Source organism: Vanessa atalanta, chromosome 29 (assembly GCF_905147765.1).
Source record: "Vanessa atalanta chromosome 29, ilVanAtal1.2, whole genome shotgun sequence".
In the NCBI taxonomy this organism is placed as follows: Eukaryota; Metazoa; Arthropoda; class Insecta; order Lepidoptera; family Nymphalidae; genus Vanessa; species Vanessa atalanta.
In genome coordinates, this window is record NC_061899.1 from 1,902,092 (window position 1) to 1,925,523 (window position 23,432).

General features: G+C 35.7%; 1 protein-coding gene across 1 annotated transcript; it reads left to right on the forward strand.

Moving 5' to 3' along the window:
* Window positions 1-498: 498 nt before the first annotated feature.
* LOC125074986 (MAP kinase-activated protein kinase 2) lies at window positions 499-23,076 on the forward strand. The gene is made up of 8 exons (XM_047686498.1): window positions 499-804; window positions 14,062-14,187; window positions 17,935-18,072; window positions 18,471-18,677; window positions 20,414-20,545; window positions 21,748-21,870; window positions 22,311-22,463; window positions 22,597-23,076. Exons 1-8 carry the CDS (start codon window positions 712-714, stop codon window positions 22,666-22,668), a joined length of 1,044 nt encoding a protein of 347 aa, XP_047542454.1. The 5' UTR covers window positions 499-711; the 3' UTR covers window positions 22,669-23,076.
* The last annotated feature ends 356 nt before the right edge of the window (window positions 23,077-23,432 follow it).

Genomic DNA, 23,432 nt, shown 5'->3' on the forward strand with positions numbered 1-23,432 from the left:
AACGATGCCTTCGGCAGATAAATATGCATTAACACCAAATGGGTCCAAAATCACCAAACACAAAAGTCTAAAGTAAAAATATTCTGTTTTGTGTAATTTTATTTTATAAACAAATAAAATGTATATATATTTTGCGTAAATTTATGATCTGTTAACTTTTCATGTGATTAAAATAATTAAAACAAAATGCAAATAAAAGATAAGTACCTAAAACAAAACAAAAAAAAAAGACATACTTTAAAATATAGATAATTTTACTAATTTTAAACTTATTACTGTACATAAGCGTTGGTACTTAATGTAATTTTATTATTAATTGATTAGTTAAAGTTATCATTAAAAAACACTATATTCAGATCGTTTTAAATAAAGAAAGTAATACATAAACTATACGAATTATTATTTTATATAGCAACACAATATGAAAAGTTCACTGTGAGATAGCGAGTCTGTGAAAATTTTATTCGTTTAGTTGGTAGCCTTGCCAGTTTATTCGTCAGACAATCTTAGTGGTGTGTTGCTCAACTCGATGTAAGATTTGTCATCTACGAAGTATTCAGATAAAATATACATACTTTTAATGTAAAGACCATTTAGTTTAATTACTAAATATACTGTGGATCTTATAAATTGAATATAAAGTGCAAACAAGAAGCGATATTGTGTAAAGTTGTGTATAAAATTTATGGTGCGGACTAAAATCAATACAAGATGAATTCTATATCAAGAACACCAAAAACTACGCCTATTACGGATGATTACGATATATCTAACACGGTCCTCGGCCTTGGTATTAACGGAAAAGTAAGTTTCTTTAATAATATTGCTTTAAATATACATATAAGGAACTATAACGTAAATCACTTATTGTTTACACAAATGACGTAAATGCACAAAATTAGATTTATCTGTAGGTTTCTTACTGTGACCAAAGCGACAAAATTAAAACGTGAGATTATTAATATAATTGCCTCGTTTTTTTATTTTATTTTATGCATACTTTGAATGAATGCTAAAACGATTATATGAGCTAATAGTCAAAACATTTTTAAATATTGACTCATTAATATGTTTAAAATCTATTATTGTAATCTATGAGTATTTAAAAATATGTTTAGTAACTCCAGTATGACATTGTAAGCTCCAACGAAAAACATATTCTATTTTTAAGTGAAAAATTGTATTAAAAACTTTTTCGTGATTAATAAAACCGAATTTGTGTATACCTTTTTACAGTGTTTTAAAAAAAGAATAATATTAATTTATTTAAAAATGGATGTTTTCATATTGAAACTTTCCTTTATTATCTATCATTAAATTATCTGAATTATCATATATATATCTTAGTTTCATATATCAATTTATATGCCATCTGAGTAATATAATAATCAAACACTTCTTTCTTAAGACCTTTATAAATAAGTTTTAATATTTAATATATATATACCCTTATTAAAAAAATAACGAATTGTATTCACACACACGTACATTCATAATATATACACATTAAAGGGCTAATTGACTTAAAAAAAAAAGTAAAAATATAAACTTGTATATCGATAGTGAGTATGTTAACAATACAGTATTTCATACATTCTATGAGAAATAACTGTAATTTAAATATTTATTTAATTGGAAAATCAAATGGGTCTACTAATAAATACAAGCAAAAATAATCTTTGTTTAAATATTATTAAAGTATACACATAATACTGTCTGGTAAATATTAATGTTAATGTCACCCAAACATTGGTTCCAAACCATGCAAATTATACATGTATATTTAACTTACACCTGCCTTATTAAATACACCATTAGTTAAATCAATACAACAAATTAAATTCAAGTAACTAAATGAACTAAAGGTAAACGAACCCCTGGTTAAGTAAGTGCGGTTGTGAGGAACTGAAAGTATATGGATGGCATTTTGGTGAACAGGAATTAAAAAGTTAACAGAGCAGTTCAGAAACAGTAAATAACATTTGCCTTGAGTAATATCAAATGAATATCAGCTCTGTTAACATATTTAATAATGTTCATATTAGAATCACTTATAATAGCATGAGCAAAACAAAGCTCTTTCACGGTTAAGTATTTAATATCTGAACAATTGCCATTTTTTATTATTTCTTATCTCTATTTAGTTGTCTGATGGGTCTGCATTGCTTGACGATTCAATCCAAATTTCAATACAACAATTTTTAATTGTTTTGTTTTCTTTTTAATCATTTGGCTCTCTTGTGTTATTCATATATTAGTGGTACAAAAAGCTTCATTAAAAGCATAAAATCTCGCTTTATTGCTTCCACTGGTGACAGTAGGCTGGTTTTTTCTTTGTCATGTGGATCAGAATTGCTATTCAATGGGGAAATGCTGCTAGCATTCTTGCCATCTTTCTACGCAGTCATGATTTATACAGTAATTATTTTTAATATGTATATATTATGAATTGATCTTTTTTAGCATTAGCAGCCCGTAAATGTCCCACTGCTGGGATAAAGGCCTCCTCTCCCTTCGAGGAGAAGGTTTGGAGCATATTCCACCACGCTGCTCCAATGCGGGTTGGCGGAATACACATGTGGCAGAATTTCGTTGAAATTAGACACATGTAGGTTTCCTTACGATGTTTTCCTTCACCGCCGAGCACGAGATGAATTATAAACACAAATTAAGCACATGAAATTTCAGTGGTGCCTGCCTGGGTTTGAACCCGAAATCATCGGTCAAGATGCACGCGTTCTAACCACTGGGCCATCTCGGCTCGGTAATCTAGATAGATTGTATGGGTTCCTAGGCTATAGTAGATTGTATTTGACCATCAGGTCATATTTTTATGGGATTACCATTGTAATAGGCGTTAAAATTAACTTGTGGAGGAAAATGAGTCGGAGTGATAAGTTTTTTTGAATAGTGAACGATATCCAGTTGAAAATATTAAATCTAGAAATAAATTATAAATATCTACAATATAATATTATCTATGGGCGCCTTGTTGATAACATATTTTATCTTCAATGATAAACGTTAGTTATCACAACGACGGAATTAGTAAAATTGTTCCATGGTTATTAAAAAATTTAGTTTAAATGTATGTGCATGTTTTTTTTTTAAAGCTATAGATAAGTGGCGGAGTGGAGTCACGTGCCTACCCGGAATGTATACAATAATATATCTAAACTGAAAATATCTGGTTTGAATACCGACCCAACAGCACTTCATTTTTATGTGTTTATTTGTGTTTCTGATCTCGTTATAGGCGGTAAATGTTGTGAGCTAGTCTGTATGAATTTCTATCACATGTACGTAGCACCAACTACCAACCCGACGGGGTAATGATCAGTTTCAGGATTGCGAAGCTATACAGGCTGTTAGATTTGGAATTTTATATCACTTTTTTTTTTTTTATTTTACCTTGAACAGCTTAAATAGCTGTTCGATGAAGGTATTTTATAGGTAAATATTTGAATTAAGAATCAACCCACCCACATTGGAGCAACGTGGTGGAATAAACCTTCTTCTCAAATGTCTTTGAAGCTTCAATAGCGCAATAATTTACAGGCTGCCTAGTGATGTTAAAGTCGCAAGTTCGATCCTGACCCCCACTATTACCACAATCTTTAGGCCTAATTAAAATAGATTTATTAGTAATTCCTTTCAATGGAGCATTGATACTATTCTCTAGTTTTAAAAAAAATGTTAGAGGAGGTAGGTCAGCCCATAAATTACTATATAACATATCAACATATAAAACGGATGCAATTCATCCGTAATAACATTCAAGTATCATGTAAGTATTCAATTATTGTTATCAATAGATCATTGACCTTATATCCCTTAGTAATGCGAGTTGATTCATCTCATTTTACTAAAGTATCAAGACGAGTTAAGTTAGTTACAATTAAGTTTACTCAATCAAAGTATTTCAATTTTAATTTAATTAAATGTATTCTTAAAGCTAGCCCAGCTGGGTAGGTACATGCCACTCAAAAGATATTCTACTACCAAACAGCAATACTTACGTACAATAAGTGCTTTTTTCTGGTTTGAAGGATGAGTTAGCCAGTGTAACTACAGGCACAAGGGACATATCGGCTTCGTTCCAAGGTTGATCACGCATTGGCGATGTATGGTTAATATTTCTTACAATGTTTACGTACAGTGGTGACCACGTAGCATCAGCTGACAGATGGATAGGAATATGGCCCACTAAAATATACTTTTAAACTTTGGTATTCGCCATAGCAAAAGAAAAAAAACGAGATCCGCTTGGAACGAAGTTATTCGCTATATGTACTAAATAACAGATACAATGAAATACAAAAGACGATATGGTTAGAAAGTATGTTAAAAAAAAGTATATAAAGAGAGGAAAAAGTCGCCTGGAGGGAGCATAACGCTCCTTGTGTGACGTTCGAAAAAAATATTTTTTTAATGCTTATCTGATGGTTGAACTGTATGTTGATCCTCGTTTGTTTACCAAAATAAATTAAGATAAAGTACGTGTTGTGTGTTTTTATTCTATATATTTATTTGTTACAAAGTGTGTGCGTCCTGAGTGACGTACACACGTTGAATCCCCTGTGCATGTGATCTGTTTGAACCTGCCCGGAGAGCGGGTGCGCCCGCGTCAATTGCATTACGTTGGCAGACAGGGCTGTCAGATCATATACAAAAAAATAAAAAGTCAACAATTCGAGACCTAAAACAGAAGATGTTCGAGAATTAAAAAAAAAGTATGGTAATCCGCAATATCTATTTAGCGACTTTACTTTTTATGCGATTTCAACGTTTCTTAAGAGTTTTGTTAAAATATTAAAGACCCAGGCGTTTAAAATAAGTTTGCTCCACTTGCAGCTCCGTTTTTGGAGCTCCGTGCGCGATTCGCTGTCACTCAGCCCGCACACTAAAGGCACACTTGTATATATTCCAAAACATATAACAAGTGTGCACAACATTTATAGTATCGTGTAAACTTAATTTAAAGGTATTTAATAATTACACATAAGCAAAAACAAACAATATGTATATACATATTTAGCAGCCAATTGGGACTGTACTCATAGTTGCAAGAATAAAATTTTATGGTCGTTTTAGCCATTCCGAAGCAGTAAATCGTAGGTGACCTATTTTTTTGTTCAAAATGACAGCACATTGATTGCAAAGATAAATCCCCGTTAACGTGGCGCGGGTAATCCCCGGTCATAGAGTACTCGATTTCCCATATGGGAACGTAACAAATATTAAGATATCAAAAATTTGCTTGTTAATGTTACAAACTGAAGATAAAGTTTTATTTTCCATACAAATTTTTTGGTGGTCACGATAGATGAATTAGTTGTTAAATCACTCATTAATGAGACTGTGCTAGTGTCGTGTCTAATAAATAGAGCAGATGGTCGTCTGAGCAGATTTCTTTTCAGTCCCACATATGCGGGATCCCGTATGAGCAATTCCGAATTTCTGATCTTGCAAAAAAAAAACGATCAGGCTTTTGCGGAATTGGAGTCCCTAGTTATAGCAATGTCGTGAATTGAACGGTGCCATAGCCCAGCAGTGAGGCGATGATATTCGGTTACTTAATACTCTACTATTGCTTCTCTAATTGGTCTAGTGGCTAGACTTAAGACTATAAATCCCAATAGCCTGATAAAAAGTTATGTTAATCCGTTCTCTAGATGTGAACACTCCCGTGCCTTTGAAAGCACGTAGAGCCTGATTATATCTTTCTGGTCGTGTCGTGTGTTTGACGTCTCATCGGATTATGGCGCCTACGGAGGTACCACCCACTCATCAGATATTCTACCGCCAAATAACAGTACTCAGTATTCTTGTGTTCCGTTTTGAAAGGTGAGTGAGCCTGTTTAACTACAGGCACAAGGGACTTAACATCTTAGTTCCCAAGGTTGGTGGCGCATAGGCGATGTAGGGAGTGGTTAATATTCCTTACAGCGCCTTTGTCTATAGGCGGTAGTGACCACATACCTTCAGGTGGCCCATATGCTATGGTAAAGTGCTCCATTGTTGCTCAAACACTTGTGCAATATATGTCTTGCGTATTTGGCCGTGGCTGAAAACGATCAGGCGGATATGACCTTATGTTGTTGAAGTGTCATTAATGTTTCGTACAATCCTATCAGTCTTAACGTATGTGTGTATCCTGAGTATGCGGGTCGTCTTTTGAAGTTTATTTTTAAAACGCCAAAGCTATAAGTCCGCTACGGGATGGTGAATTATCGTGAGACTGGTTGTCGCACGCATCTCTCGCGTTTTGATTGTGGTCGTTTGGTGTTTGGCATAAAAAAGACTCGCGTTTATTGTAAATCATAATCGAAATATTATTTATTTAAGAAGGCTCTTAAAAGCAAAATGAGTTTATTGGCAAAGAATTGCCAATAAACTCATTAGTTACTCTTTTCCACTTCCACCATTTTACTTACAGCGTGTCCATGCAATGATTGTCACTGTTTCTTTCGAAAATATGTTTATTATCGTACCCAAGACTTTACCGATCTAAGGGGTAAAGTTGTAGTATGCAAGATCTTGCATGTTTCTTGTCGCAAACTGAATTTAAAACGGGCGAGGTTGCGGCTTCGACTACTACTAATAAAATAACATATCGATGTGAATTGTATGTACTTCGTTTGAGAAAAGGATGTAACTATAGAGTTTCCAACCGGCTCTAGTTAGAATCTGGACTCTCAGCCGTTGATAGTCCATTAAAGTTTATTAATGTCAGTAACAACCGATTCAAAATGCGCGTATAAATTTATTTTTATTTGGCACATAAACGTATTCAAATAAATAAACGTATTAAGTGATTTGTAATCGCTTTTTGCAAAATCATTCTCCATAAAGGCATACCTTGGCACGGTTTTACGTAAGCGATGTGACGTCATCCGTTTCACAATTTGACGTACCATTTATAGCCTCGTTCTACGTATCAGTTGCGTGTGATGGCATTTTCACCCGTTGATCGTGTGGTACGGATTGAGATCTAAAGGTCCAAAGATCGTACTCCAAGTTGGGATAATAGTCACCAATTTATATGGAGTTTATTTTTGTTGAAATGTTAATACTTTTGTTTGGGAGTGTATATCTCTACAAAGTATAGTAAGTTATTTTCCGCTGTCTGTACAATAAGGTCTTTTAAACTACGCAACGGATTTTAATGCGGTTTCCAACAATAAACAGCATGATTCAAGAGGAATGTTTGTATATATAATACATGCGTATTAAAGAAGATAAATAGCAATAATTTCAACTTTTATATATATTTTTTTAATCTTAAAGATGTTTATAGACCTTGTTTACTGTACGCGATGCAACCCGGTAGCTGGTAATTTATGAAATTGTATTACATACCCACTGTCAATTTTTTTATTAACTTATCCCTCACTTACGATTCATCTGTAATTGAGGGATAAATAGAGCCGAGATGGCCCAGTGGTTAGAACGCGTGCATCTTAACCGATGATTTCGGGTTCAAACCCAGGCAGGCACCATTGAATTTTCATGTGCTTAATTTGTGCTTATAATTCATCTCGTGCTCGGCGGTAAAGGAAAACATCGTGAGGAAACCTGCATGTGTCTAATTTCAACGAAATTCTGCCACATGTGTGGCATGTGGGCGTGTCGTAATCGTTATAAGTTGAATTGCCCCCAGATTAAATCTTCCCTTTCACATCACTAGAGCTACCTTTAAACGATGACGCTATTGTCATTTACATTTGTAACTTTCATAGAATATTACGTACGATCGCCTTTTATCTCTAGCGCCATTTGTGACTCATGCTGGTAATTTTCAGTTACAACAAAAATAGAGAATCGATAACACATTAGTCACGATGACATCGAGAAGTACGTCAAAATCGATAATGAATTCGTTGAAATAAAAGCTTTAATGACATTCCGATAAGGATCATATTTGTTCGGATAAATGATGATGTTGAAGGGGAATCCATGATTGATCTAGTCTAGTCATATCAAAACTGATTAATTCACACAAACGATTGAGTCTTCCTTTAGAGTGGCCGTATTTTCCTAAATCGTAACGCCTAATACGCGAGAAAATTGCGCTCACTGAATATTCTACTTTAATTATACTAATATTTTAATTGCGACAGTATTTCTGTCTGTCTGTGGCTCATTCAAGGCCAAATTACTGAACCGAATTTGATGAAATTCGTATAGAGCAAGCATAAATGGAAGCTTGAATGACACAGATGCCACCCGTGACTTGGTTTGTCTTTTAGGGGTTGGTTATCAGGTGTCAGGTATATAAGTAGCCAGTAATGGGGTGCAAGCTTGCTTCATAAAGAAAATCATTAAAATTAGTTCGGTCGTTTAGCTCTGAAAGAGTAACAGATAGGGTTACTTCCTCGTTTATTATATTTATCTAGCTGAACCTGCGACTTATCCCGTGCGCAATCTATAGAACTATATAGCACAGGAACCGTCATTTTCCATTTTACACCCTCGTGGGGTGAATTAAAAAAAGTAGCCCATATCCTTTTCTGGGACTCTCAACTATATCAAATTTCAGCTAAATAGATTCGTCTGTTTGAGCGTGATATTATATTTTTCTTACTAATATTCCTTTCGTTTTCCCCTTTTAAAGTCTCGTTGCGGTAAATCGTAACTGCGTATTATATTGTCGCAATGTTTACTCAACGCGATAAATGTTTGTACGAGATAATATCGCTGTCAACAAACAGTGAAAAACATAACTTTTATGCATAGTATACTCGTTGTGTTTATATACAAGAGAGCCGTGACGCTCCAGTGGTTTTGCACGCGTGAATCTCAGACCAAAGTTGTGAGTTCAGAGACGAAGAGGGAGGGTCAATTTTCATGTCCGTAATTTGTGTCTGTGATGCCATCGTGAAAAAATCTTCATGTGACGTCACCACGCTTTCAGGCGTGGGTAGGTGGCCTTTTTGTTTTTTCGCCAATTCCAATATTATTGTACCTTATGTCAGACTAGGTACTCGTCCTAGCTTCGCACTCTGTGCGCTTGGATCTTTTAAATTACGCAATTGATTTTAATGAAGGTTTCATCAATAAACAGAGTGAATCTTGAGGAATGTTTATGTGTTTCATATTTGCATATTATAGTAGAGAAAACCCGAGAAATAGAACTATCTTAATTAAATTGTAAAAGTAGTAAATAGTCCATTATGGGGCCCCTGTGAAACCGGGACGGGTTAGATAGTAATAAATAAAACTCTAGTGGTTTAAGCAATACACTATAAAGCTCAGCTCAGCCATTCGTCAGGTGGTTTTCCGACATCTTCAACAGTCATCGTCAAATTTAAGCCATTTTTTCAATGAATTGTACACCTAAATCTTCGTCGTGAATCACTCCGTCTATTGGTAAATACCGAATTTTAAATTTATCGTGTTCAGACAGACAGACGTGGAGGGGCCATGTTTTTAGTACGTAGTGATTCACAAATAATTTGTACATATATATATAAATAAATAAATATTGGACAACATCACATACATTACTCTGATCCCAAAGTAAGTAGCTAAAGCACTTGTGTCATGTAAAATCAAAAGTAACGACGGTACCACATACCCAATATAACATAGAACACTAATGAACTTTTTCTACATCGACTCGGCCGGGAATCAAACCCGGGACCTCGGAGTGGACCCATGATAACCGGTGTACACACTACACGTAGGTCGTCATCGTTTATGAACATTCAATTCAGTGTTTGAAAATATCAACACTAACCTTTCTTATATCGTCTTCTATACTAGTATTATAAATGTGAAAGCAATTCTGTCTCTTTCTCTGTCTGTTGCTCTTTCACGGCCAAACTGCTTAACCGATTTTGATGAAATTTCGTATGAAGCTCCAAGGAAGGGCCCGAACCCGACGAGCGAAGATGCGGCCGACGACTGCTTATAAATAATGAATGAGTATTGAGTCATCCAATAAAAGTCTGAATGACTCGATAAGAGGATAGATCATTAAGATAATAAGCTAAATCATTGGTTTTTAAATAGATAGATAAATAAAAAAACATAATTGCACTCAATTACAATCCTCCTCTCCTCGAAAGGGAGAGGAGGACCATTTTTAAGCCATTTTCTGACTTACACAACCGTTTATGGAACCAGCTTTCGCTGGCGGTTTTTTCGATACGACCTGGAAACCTTCAAGAAAAGAGCCTACTCAATTCTTAAAGGTCGCGTTGGCTAGTCTTCCCTGTTGCAATTGCTACTGAGTTTCTTGCCGGTTCTTCTCGATAGAATCTACTATCAAAACCAGTGGTAGCTTTACATTTAACTCAAAGGTGCTTTTATGAGCCTACTTGAATAAAGGTTAATAATTTTGGAACTGAAATGAAGTTGGTTTTTTTTTTTTAATATTTAGATACATCTAAAAATGGTGCTTTGATGTAGTCTTTGATCTTTAACCTTCAGTCAAACTAAGAACAGAACCAGTGTAACACGTTTGTTAGTCAAATTTATTTTTAAAACGTTCGCGGAATATCGGCATCTAATTATAAACATACAAGGTCGAATATTGTATACAAATAGTTGCGGGAATACTCGCATGAAATTGCTTTTTTTTAATAGAAAATGTTAGTCACGAGCAAATGAAATTAGTTTAAGAAGTATTACTATAGAAAAACATTGGCTTAAATAATCGTTGGGATACGTTAGTTATTGTCTTGATTCGTTTGTTTAGTGGCTAGATAAATAAATGCAATATGCTTTTATTGTTGTTTTACAATTTAACAGAGAGGTTAATTAAGACAAAAGAGAAAAAAATACGCCCATATGCGCTCGGTTCCATCACAGGACTGATTGAACAATAATTATGAATAATATCATTGTAAATCTGTTTATTTGAAATGAGAAACGAGTTCCTTGCCGTCTCGCTATCGGCTGCTTTCCGAAACGGTGGTTGATTTTAAATATTGACGGTTAAAAAATGCTTCATTGATAAGGTTATTTGAATAAAATACATTTGATTTGGTATTGATTTGGTGACTTTTCTTATTGATAATCGATTTTTCCATCAACAGCTTGTACTTCGACAAAGGCCGGTAAATTTGACTCCACCTCGAAAGTGTACCATTTTTTTTTTCAATCATTCTTTACATGTAATGTGTATTATCCTAAGTAATTAAGAAGGCGCATGGCTTTAAAAATTAGGCTTAGGTACTTACCGGACACAATGCTTTGATAAGTACCTGCACTCTATCCGCGTGGCGAGAGGTATCACCCTCCTGCCAAGAGTGTGGTGCGTCAGTGGACAAATTTATCCAAAGGCCTCCGAAGACTCCCTATCTTGGTCTCTTGCAACTCTGATCCATTTCTGGACTGACACTTTTTTTGGGGTTACTTTACCTCGTTTACATTACCTCTTTTGCCATCCCTAGGGTACCACTTTGATAATATTCTCGCCCATTTCTCATTTTCTCTGTTAGCACATGCCCAGATATTCGAAATAATATAGTACACTCCTGTTCCTCTGGAAGTAGGGAATTTCGTTGGTCCTGTGCCAGTTTTTTCCCGTCCCATCGGATTATGAGACTAAGGGAATAGAGTGCACCTGTTCTGTGTAATTGGCAAGTCCCTCGAGATTGGTCACCGTTTAATAAAACTATCGCCCAAATGGGCGCAGCTGGGACTTTGAAACCGTACATATGATATAATGGTTCAGTTAATTAATTATTTTCTGACGTCATAGTTCACTTGAGATTGATAATTAAACGCAACTGCATCAAGGTGCCGCGAATTAATTTCGTGTCGACATTTCTTGCTTGATAATCTGAATCACCTAGGCATGAAGTGGGGCTTTCCCCAGCCAACATCTATATAAATTATTATCAATCTGAATTGTTTGTTTGAATGAGCTAATCTTGAGATTTAAAATTAAATTAAATTAGGGCGTCATCCAAGCCCGCCTGAGTATGTACCACATATCACGTGTTCTATTACAAAACAGCAATACATCGTTAGTAAGGTTGCGTTTCAGTTTGAATGATGAATTCCCAAGGTTGGTGGTATGATAATATTTCCTAGATTGCCATTGTCTATGACCATTTGCCAACCTGCCTGCCTATTTTAAACAAGAAATCATTTCGATCAACTTTGGCGGAGCAATATCGTTTAAGACGCGCGAAAAAGCTCTATACAGCTAGGTTAATTTCCAATTAGTGGATATTGCGTCTGTTCTAATTAAAATAGTTAATATATCGCTTATCATAAACATCGGACGTTAATTTATTGGTAATTAAAAATAGATAGGCTTATCTTATTAATTATTCTCTCACACAGTAGAGACAGTTAAACACACACGTATAAACGTATACATACATAAGATTTGTATTATATCGTGGAGTTAATGCTTGTTGACTTCCAGGAGGAGACATAACATACATATATAATTGTATTTAACTAACATGACTGTATTTTTAGATGTTGAAAAAGTGAAACTACTGAGTTTCTTGTCGGTTCTTCTCGGTAGTATCTACAATCCGAAGCGGTGGTTAGCTTTACTTTAAATCATTTTTCAAATGACGATTCAAAAGTGCTTGTCATACTTTGCCTACATGAATAAAGTATATTTTGATTGATTGATTGATTATAGTTTTACCGCCTAGCAAAACTTAGTATTGTTGTGGTAGGCTTGGAACGCTACGGTTATAAAAACTACAGGCACAAGGGGCATAATATATTAGATCTCAAGCTTCGTTTTGCAATTAGGCAAAACGAAGCTTGGCAATTAGGCTTGGCAATTAGGAATTGTAAATATTTCTTACAGCGCCAATGTTTATGGTTATTCGTGACCATACCGTCAGATAGCCCAGAAGACACACCATCCAATAAAAAACAATAAAAAAATACATTATTTACGACATCAGTGATAAATATATTAAAATTGAACATTTTTTTATTGTAATGCAAGGTACATACAAGATACAGATTTCTGACGCACGGTTAATTTTAGTTCAGATGTCAAGGCTGCGTTATTGTGTTTTGTAGTAAATTGTTTATTATTACTGTCCGTTAATTCGTTCGTCTGTTGTTGATTAGCGTGATGGAACAATGTTTAAAAAAAATCTTTTCATCTATGCCCGATAGTAAGGAAACTTTGAGAAGCTGTAACTTTTACAATACAACATTGCTTGGTGTGTTTAAAAAGGTCGACGAACCCTGTTTTAAATCCCATAACCACGATCCGTCGTAACTAAATATCAAAGGTTAATGTGCCATGTGTCTCTCGAATGATTGGGAACCACTGCACCAATGTACTGTGATTCTAATACTGTTTACAGGATGTTATCCGATTGACGTCAGTATAAACAAAGAATCTTCTGTCTTTATGTGCGTTCTCGTATATCTTGTAACGGGAAATTGATATACGCTATGATTCACACAATATTAGTGACCAGGGACACGCGACTTCGTTTATTATTTTTGTTATTTTTTACTGTGATAAACATACTGTATATTTGTTCGTACTTTTATTCTGAATTGGACTAGGATTTCTCAGTATGACTAAAAATATTGCTACGAATATTGACGAAAGTTAGCTATTGTTTTTATCACGTTTATCTATATATGTTTCCTTAATGGTAGGGTTTTGTGAAAGTATCTCTAGGTAGGTAGCCACTCATCAGATATTCTACCGTCAAACAGCAGTACTCAGTATTCTAGCGTTCCGGTTTCGTTTTAGTTCCTAAGGTCGGTTAATATTTTTTACAGCGCTAATGTCTATGGGTGGTGGTACCTCTTACCATAAAGGACCCCATTTGCTTGTCCGCCTACTTATATTATAAAAAAAATAGTTTAAGTAATTAAAATGAATCGCTTTGAACCATTATGATCCAGTTATCAGACCAGTATCTTCTTATTACTCTCGTTTCCAAATGTCATTGATAAGCTTCAAGCATTACAATATGATTTGTGAATTGAAGCAAAGGACTTCCCTTACTTGACAATACATCTTATTTCTGGTGGTGAGACCTGAAATCTCTTCCAAGAATCAAGAAATTTAAGTGCTGTAACTTATTTAAAATATATTGTTCACAGGTGGTAGAATGCAAGGAGAAGAGAACTGGTATGAAACGAGCGCTGAAAGTGCTGCACGACAGCGCTAAAGCTAGACGCGAGGTTGAACTACATTGGCGTGCAAGCGGCTGCATTCATATAGTCGAGGTAGATATTCAATACGTACTTACTAATATTATAAAAGCGAAACTCTTTCACGCGAAAACTACTGCATTGATTTTTAAATTACATTAAACTTTCCCACTGCTGAGCTCAGGCCTCCTCTCCCTTGGAGAAGACATGTGGCAGAATTTCGTTGAAATTAAACACTTGCAGGTTTCCTCGCGATGTTTTCCTTCACCGCCGAGCACGAGATGAATTATAAAAACAAATTAGGCACATGAAAATTCAGTGGTGTTGGATTTGAACCCGATCCGACCACGACCCGAAAGATTAAAATGATATACTACAGTATTGTACGCCTTAAAAGGGTCTTCAAAAAATTCCGCGATGGCATATGTCTATCTCGTAGGGATAACCCACAATAACCATTTTTCACCCTATATACTTTTTACGTGAGATAATGGCTTTTTTTTGGAAGCGATTTTAAGCTATACAGCATTATCCAATATCCTTAAATACATTGTGCATTTAATATAGATCAATATGCCCTTTTACAGCATGTAATTTAAATGAATATTTTCGAAGATATTACAGATTTAAAACGCAGACACAGCGGTTTGTATTGTCTATGTCTGAAAAACTGTGAACGTTGTAAAACATTATGTAGTATGTTTAGTATCAGCATTGCACCCGTTCGAAGCCGGAGCGGGACGATAGTTAATAATACAATAATACACATTACAATGTATATTTTAACTTTGAAAGTTTCGATAACAGATTGGTCGACATTCAAAACAAATTTATTTTTTATTTATCTTATCAGTCAAAATAGTCACCGCTTCCCCATACCCTTATAAATCCTCTTGTAACTTTGGCTCAGAAGTTTGAGCGGTTGGTAAACGATTATCTAGAATGTACGACGTTTTTATTCTTCGCCGATGGATCGATAAATGATCTTCGTTCATCTAGACTAAACAATGTGAATTCCTATACAAAAATACCATTTGTCAATAGATAATAGATAATTATGGCGTCATTGACAATTCTATTCATTCAAGCGTTGTAATCGTTTCTTTATCTAGCACAGTAATGTCTGTTTATGGATATAAAAGATTTCTTTGAAGTAAATTGATCGGTTTCTGTTAATAGTATAGAAATACAAATAAAAATCATTTGGTTGCCGAAATTGATACATATACCAGCAGACACAAGGTCCTTGACTTGGCAACTTGTGTGGACGTGATACTGCAGGCGTTCCGTATAAAACCTCTTCCAATCCAACAACGTCCTAAGCCAAGTTGCGTGGACTAAAGATAGATATAGATTAGGCCGTTCGTCTCTCTAGGCCCTTTCGTTGTTAACCATTCGTCCTGTTTAACCAGTGACGCTGTCAAAGCCACTAGATCTAAATAACACAATGAAACACAAACACAAATTAAATACATGAAAACTAAGTGATGCTTTCGTGTGTTCGAACGCGCAATCGTCGGTTTAAATCCGTCCAAATTCTAATCGCTTTCGGCCAGAAAGGCTTATTGCTTTTCCATTTCTAGTTTGTTCTCAGATTTCCCGGTTTAAAAACAAATAAAACCTAATTACGTGCCGATCGATTTATCCCTATTTGTAAAATACACCTTTGATCTTCCAAAATGCTCGGGTTATTTTTATAAATCCAATTTTGTCGTGAACGTAGAGCGGGGATCAAATAACCATTATATCATTTCCTCGTAATGTTGCCGTACCTTTCAAGGTTTATATAACACAATTATATATTAAAACATCGTTTGTCCTGGTTGTCTATCAACTTCCAAAATTAGAGTCTAGAAAGCTGATATTTGGTACATAGGTTTAGTTAATAACCTATAGCCTATTCCAATGCAAGTAGGAAAAAAGATAAACAAACCATAGATTTCTGTATTTCATACGATTTACTATTAATATATATATATATATTAATATATAACTCAGCTATATTGTGCGCTACTAAGAGTTTATAATTAATATGTCTTTATTAATACTTAACTACTTATTTCCACTATAATTTTACTTCCAAAATTCCGATAACAGTTTCTTCGACATTTTCTCACAAATCCATAGTAAATATCATAGATTAATCAAGCTGTCGGCCAATGATATGGCGTTTGCTGTAAAATTTTGTTTATTTGGCATTTTTCTGTTAAGAAAGGATTTTCGGAAATTTTAAGGGCGTTGTAACTTGGTATGAAATTTACCCGTAGGAACGACGTCAGGACGAGTTGCTCATAAGACGTAATATAATTCAGTCACGATCTTTACGATTGATGATATATATATATAATATACCTCCGTATATTTTATTATTAATACTGAAATTTATTATACGATCGTATTTCCACACGCCCACGCGTTCTGATTGTAATTTATACCTTGCGCCGAAAGAAATAAGGGCTATTCTACTAATAAATTGTCTCTATCACAATATAATCGAAAAGTTATCATTGCCGTTCAACCGTTTCCCTATTCTACTAATACAACGATCCATTTACCGTTCTGATTATGTAGAATTGCCCTCAGCTACGATTAAGCTGAGATTCGTTGTAAAAATTGGGAGGAATCGTCGAAGTTGGATCGAGGATTGGAAAAGAATAGTAGAATTGCTCCCTGTATGTGGCGGATATAATGCCCAATACATGTGGATTAGAGGATTTCCGATCTGTATTGGAGCAGCTTGGAATATTGATGAAAGCTTCAAATATTGGCTCCAATGGAGAGGATGTATCATCCTGTCTTTGAGACATATGTTTTTTTTTAGTATATATATAGGCGGATGGGCAAATGGGTCGCCTGATGTTAAGTGGTCACCACCGCTCAAAGAAAATAGCGCTATAAGAAATATAAACCATTCCTTCCACCGCAAATGCGCCACCAACCTTGGGAACTAAGATGTTATGTCCCTTGTGTTACACTGGCTCACTCACCCTTCGATCCGGAACACGACAATACTGAGTGCTGCTGTTTGACGGTTGAGTATCTGATGAGTGATTACCTACCCAGAGAGGTTTGCACGACGCTCCACCACCAAGTAAATATATATAGATAAATCTGATGAAAATAATAACTGAACTTCGTCGATATTCAAAAGGTCATTTTTTCACGTGAATCATTTCATCATGAATCATCATTCAATGAATAGCATTGATTATTTAGAACTCTACCAATGAGCTCATTTCACTTCAAGGTCAAATTTGTTTGTTTTATAATACTCCTCTTGGACTCCTTGGGAATCAGATATAGATAAATTCGCTGGTATCATGACTGTCTAAGGAATGAATAGGCTATTTGACTGGTTTTTAAAATCCGTATTATATTATTTAGTAGAGCTTAAGGAACCCAGTAAAAGTTGTTTTTTTTTTTAATTCTAGTAGTTTCAACATGTGTTGAAAAATATCAAATTAAAAATTCCATATTTAAATAGCGCGCGAAAACGCTACTTTGACAATATGGCGCTACAATGGGGTCGGTGACGTCACTTGCCTGTATTGTAATCTGTGGCACATATAATCCACATACAGTAGGCAAACGAGCTTAACAAGCAAGTGACTTCATCATAAACCCGACCAATTTTGTGTCACGTGACAAACGTTTAAAAAAATTCATTTTTATTTTTAACAATTAAAATAAATTGACAATTTATTTTTCGCATTGTCAAACAGCCTATTAATACTTTTTAAAGGTTCCTTGCCGGATGTGACGTTTACTGAAATCTCGAAGACAAATAAAATAGGTCTAAATTTTTTATTATTTTGTCCATAGATAATAGACGTCTACGACAACACATACGGTGGTAAACGCTGCCTGCTCGTCGTGATGGAGTGCATGGATGGAGGCGAGCTGTTCCAGAGGATACAGGACAACAGAGAAGGCGCATTTACGGAGAGGCAAGCTGCAGAGGTAACTCCTGACCAACTTCATGTAATATCCATAAAATTAAAGTATCTATCGGTATCTATCTGCTAGCACGTAATATTCTTCAAACTCAGATTATTATACAGAGTATTCCAAGGTATTGTCTTGGAATACTCTGTGTATTAAAATGGATTGAGTCTTATTAATAGTAATAACAATTTAAAGTTTACCTATTTACATATTCCACGTGTAATACAAATTTAAGACAAGTAAAACCACGGGCTAAGCGTTATTATATATACTAAAATATGTATTGTGTAGTTTTCGTAAATTCTCAAAAAAACTCGTCGATAATTTATCAGTGATGATGTAAATGTTTGCAGTGTCTCCTTTGTCGAATACAAAAAAAAAAAAAAAGCTAAATGTCATCATTCGAATTTCAGATTATGCATTCAATATGCGTCGCCGTACGTCACCTCCACGATTCGAACATAGCGCACCGGGATATCAAACCGGAGAATCTCCTGTACACAAGCATGCAACCGAACGCAATACTAAAATTAACGGACTTCGGTTTCGCTAAGGAGACATTGACACCCGCCGATACACTGCAGACGCCGTGCTACACGCCCTACTATGTTGCTCCAGAGGTAAGTCCTCGCCGGTCAGCTGATAAGCCTCCACTCCAAGGTCAGACCGGAGTCAGATAATGTCAACCCTAGATCGGATCAATAATTATTATTGGATGTTTCTGTTAAGACGTTCTCCGCATCAGCCTGATGTTAGGAAGTCAGAAGAATTTAGATCAGTTTACATATTAAATGCCTCGACAAGCATGTAAATCTTTTGTCAGTGTAGGATACCTGCAAATTTCCCACTGCTGGGCTAAGGCCGTGGCAGAATTTCGTTGAGACTTGGCACATGCAGGTTTCCTCACGATGTTTTCCTTCACCGCCTCGCCCGAGATGAATTGTAAACACAAATTAAGCACATGAAAATTCAGTGGTGCTTGCCTGGGCTTGAACTCGCAATCATCGGTTAAGATGTACTCGCCTTTCAGTGTAGGAGAGAATAGAGCACCTGTGTTTACGTACACATTCTCGCGCTATATCAGACCAAAAATTGTCAGACGATCATAATCATCCCAATTTCAACTCAACATTAACGATTCTTTGTTTGCTTGAACTCCTCCTGCCATTGAAATTAACTATACGATATATAGAGCGCTTATTCCAATTGTCTGATTTATATTCAATTGTATAGAAAATAAAATGACTATATTTTATGGGTAAAACTTGGCGTTCAATTGACACTGAAAGGGAGGCATTTTTGAAAACATTCATTGTTAAAAAAATAATTTATCAAATATCAGTAATGTTTTTTTAGAGTTTTTTTGTTCTATAGATTCTATTAAACAGAGACTGAACTTTTGTAGAGTATTTTTTGTTTGAGTAACTGATTGATATTTGACCCACGATCCCTTTCAAAAGTTTCGTGAAAACGGCAAATCCGACCGATTCGGACCGGAATGTAAGCACTATTCAAAAGGAATATAATTATATGTTTTATTTTCTATGTCGAGTTTTCAATTCTTTATAGAGATATACTACTACTATACGTATAATATAAGCACTAAGTAGTCCCCTAATACCAGCCATATATATATATATATATATAGGGTTAATATAGTGTTAATATATCTTAACGCACTGCCGACTTTTTCCTTTTGCATGAGTTGATAGATATTTTTATACATCTGAAACTACTGAGTTACGTTGCAAAGTTTAAAAGGCGTTTTTTATTAACTATAACGAGAAATAGAGCCGAGATGGCCCAGTGGTTAGAACGTGTGCATCTTAACCGATGATTTCGGGTTCAATACCAGACAGGCACCGCTGAATTTTCGTGTGCTTAATTTGTGTTTATAATTCATCTCGTGCTCGGCGGTGAAGGAAAAAATTGTGAGGAAACCTGCATGTGTCTAGAGTCAACGAAATTCTGCCACATGTGTATTCCATCAACCAACATCCAGCGTGGTGGAATATGCTCCAAAACCTTCTCCTCAAAGGGAGATGAGGCCATAGCCCAGCAGTGGGAAATTTACAGGCTGTTAATGTAAAATATTATAATGAGATATACATTGAAATGATATCAACAAAACAACGGAGTATTTTTAACCCAGGATAAGACTCAACAGTAGGCAATCGGAGTTATAGTTTCCATATTAAAGCAATGTCATGGAATAAGTCCTAATATTTTTAATAGCAGAGGCATTTGCCCAGCCTCAGGTATTTGACCCCAGCTGTTCCTGATTTTTTCCTAATAGTTTCCTGATTGAAGATTTTCTCTCAGACTTCATTTGAATATTAACAATTCATAATTTCAGGTGCTGGGACCAGAGAAGTATGACAAATCGTGTGACATTTGGTCATTGGGAGTCGTTATGTACATTCTTCTGTGTGGGTTCCCCCCATTCTACTCCAACCACGGTCTGGCCATATCACCAGGCATGAAAAAGGTACATATATAAATAAATATTGGACAACATCACATACATTACTCTGATCCCAATGTAAGTAGGTAAAGCACTTGTGTTATGGAAAATCAGAAGTAACGACGATAACACCCAGACCCAAGACAACATAGAAAACCAATGAACTTTTTCTACATCGAGTCGGCCGGTAATCGAATCCGGGACCTCGGAGTTGCCACCCAGTACACCCACGTAAACATAGAGGTCGACAAATATATATAGAGCAAGAGCATATTTTAAATCAAAACAATTTATTCTTTCCTCTAGTTGGCTCAAAGAAACACTTTTGAATGTTACAGTGTTAAATTAAATGTAAAGCTACTACCGTTTCGAAAGTAGATTCTACCGAGAAGAACCGGCAAGAAACTAAATAGTTACTCTCTTCCGCCATTTTAATTACAGAGTATGACAATCGAGTACAATGAAATTTATATACATCCTGCGAATATATTGGATTTTCTCTCATGGTTAAAATCTGTTCAGTTCTGATTTAAATTGCTTGTAAAAGCTTGAACTTATGGGCCACCTGATGGTAAGTGGTCACCACCGCCCACAGACAAAGGCGCTGTATGAAGTATTAACCATTCCTTACATCACCAATACGCCACCAACATTGGAAACTAAGATGTTACGTCCCTTGTGCCTGTGATTACACTGGCTCACTCACTGGAACACAACAATCCGGAGTACTCTTATTTGGCGGTAGAATATCTGATGAGTGGGTGGTACCTACCCAGTAGGCTTGCACAAAGCCCTACCACCAAGTAATTCTTGATAACGTTAAACGTTTAAATAAGTTAAGAATAATAGAGCCGCTTTAAAAATATATAATAACTGCTGATTTCGCTGGTTCTTCAATCTATACAAGTAATATAATGCTTATATGTATGTGGAATTTCTTTTTCATTGTATTAGTAGACGGTAAACCACGTGATAGTAAGTCATCCATAGACATTGGCGCTATAAGAAGTACAGCAACGCGCCATCAACCCCAGGAACTGAGGCGTTATGGCCCTTGTGCCTGTAGGTACATGGACTCAAACCCCCCTCCCCCCCCCCTTCAATCTGGAATACAATAATAAGTATTCTTGTTTCTCGGTAAAATATGTATCCAGATGGATGATGGATAGAATACATAATATAAAAATATTTTTTAAGTAAATACATTTTTTTTTTTATGTTTTCAGCGCATTAGACTCGGGCAGTATGACTTCCCAGAGCCGGAATGGTCGAATGTCTCGTCTGAAGCAAAAAATCTGATCCGCCGGATGCTCTCTGTGGATCCAGCGAAACGTCTCACAATACACCAGGTAATATCGACAATGATGATTAATTTGAGCTTTTTTATGTAGTTAATTCGTTTTTATAATTCATTTCGGTCTCATCGGTGAACGTGATGGAACCCTGATGAAAATCTTCCACTCGTGGTGGAATAAATATGATATTGCAACGTGTGTATCATTTGTCTTATAATATTCGAATTTGGTTCTGTTTTCAATCCTAGCTTTAGACGTCAGAATCAAAATATACTTTATTCAAGTAGGCTTTTACGAGCACTTTTGAATCGTCATTCAACAAACTATTTAAAGTAAAGCTACCACCGCTTATGTAGATTGTAACGAGAAGAACCGGCAAGAAATGCAGTAGTTACTCTTTTTCAACGCCTAAAAATACAGTGATGTTAGTTGAATACAATCATACATGTATGTAGTCAACAAGGACTAAGTCCGTTGTGTAACGTTGCGCGCAGGTGATGGCCAGCCCGTGGGTGCGGCAGCACGCGCAGGTGCCGCAGACGCCGCTCTACACGCACGCGCTGCTGCGCGACGCGGGCGACGCGTGGGCTGACGTGCAGGACGAGATGACGCGCTCGCTCGCCACCATGCGCGTCGACTACGACCAGGTGAGCTGCGGGGGGGGGGGGGGTTGCTAACTATTCGGTGGGTGGGCTTCGTGCGTTATGCGTTGACGTCACGGGCACATTGTATATGCTTAGTCAAAATCCACTATTAACAATTCTGTTGTTTTTATTAAAGGTACAAATCAAAGCGCTGGAACAAAGCAACAACTCGCTGCTGAATAAAAGACGAAACAAAGTAGGTGCTTGAGAAATTACATAGTAAATATAAATATGACCCGACAGTGTGACCAGAATAATTAATGTCTCAATTGTTTTTTATTATACAAAATGTAAACAAATAATATCGTACAGTTGCCAATGTTGCCAGTAGACTTTTTTTAATTTATCGTACAATGTGATTTATTTGAAACCGTATTCGGTTTAAACGTACGCACTTGTAACACTGAGATTTATTTAATGTATGTTTTCTTTATATTGCCTAGTTGGAAAACTACAAAACCAAGATACATAAATATATAGGCTATTCTTAGCAGTTACAATCTCTATATATTTGGACTGTTGAATGTCGAGCGTTAATTTCATGATCTTGGTTTAATATTAGAAATATCTTATGTCATAGCCAAGAATATAATGGTGCTTTCGTAGCCTTTTTTTTTTTTTTCGCTGGAAAAACGCATTACGCGTTTCCCCCACGTGGAATTGGGGGGGTATGTGGGACTCGCCGGTGCCCAAGATGTTAGCGGCACACCGGAATACCCACTAAAAAACCAGCGGTACCCTCTCCGTCTCATCGGTAGGCGCCACGGGATCGCTTTCGCATGCTACCGTGACAAATGCTTTCGTAGCCTTAAGTAATATTATCAATAAAAAAAAAAAAGCATTATCATTAACAAAATACAAGTTTGTTAATGAGAAGTTTGTTTACATTTTGTATAAACTAATTTATGAGTATGAGTTAAAATTGTAATATTTGATGTAATTTATTATCAGGTCTGTTAATTTAAATTTTAC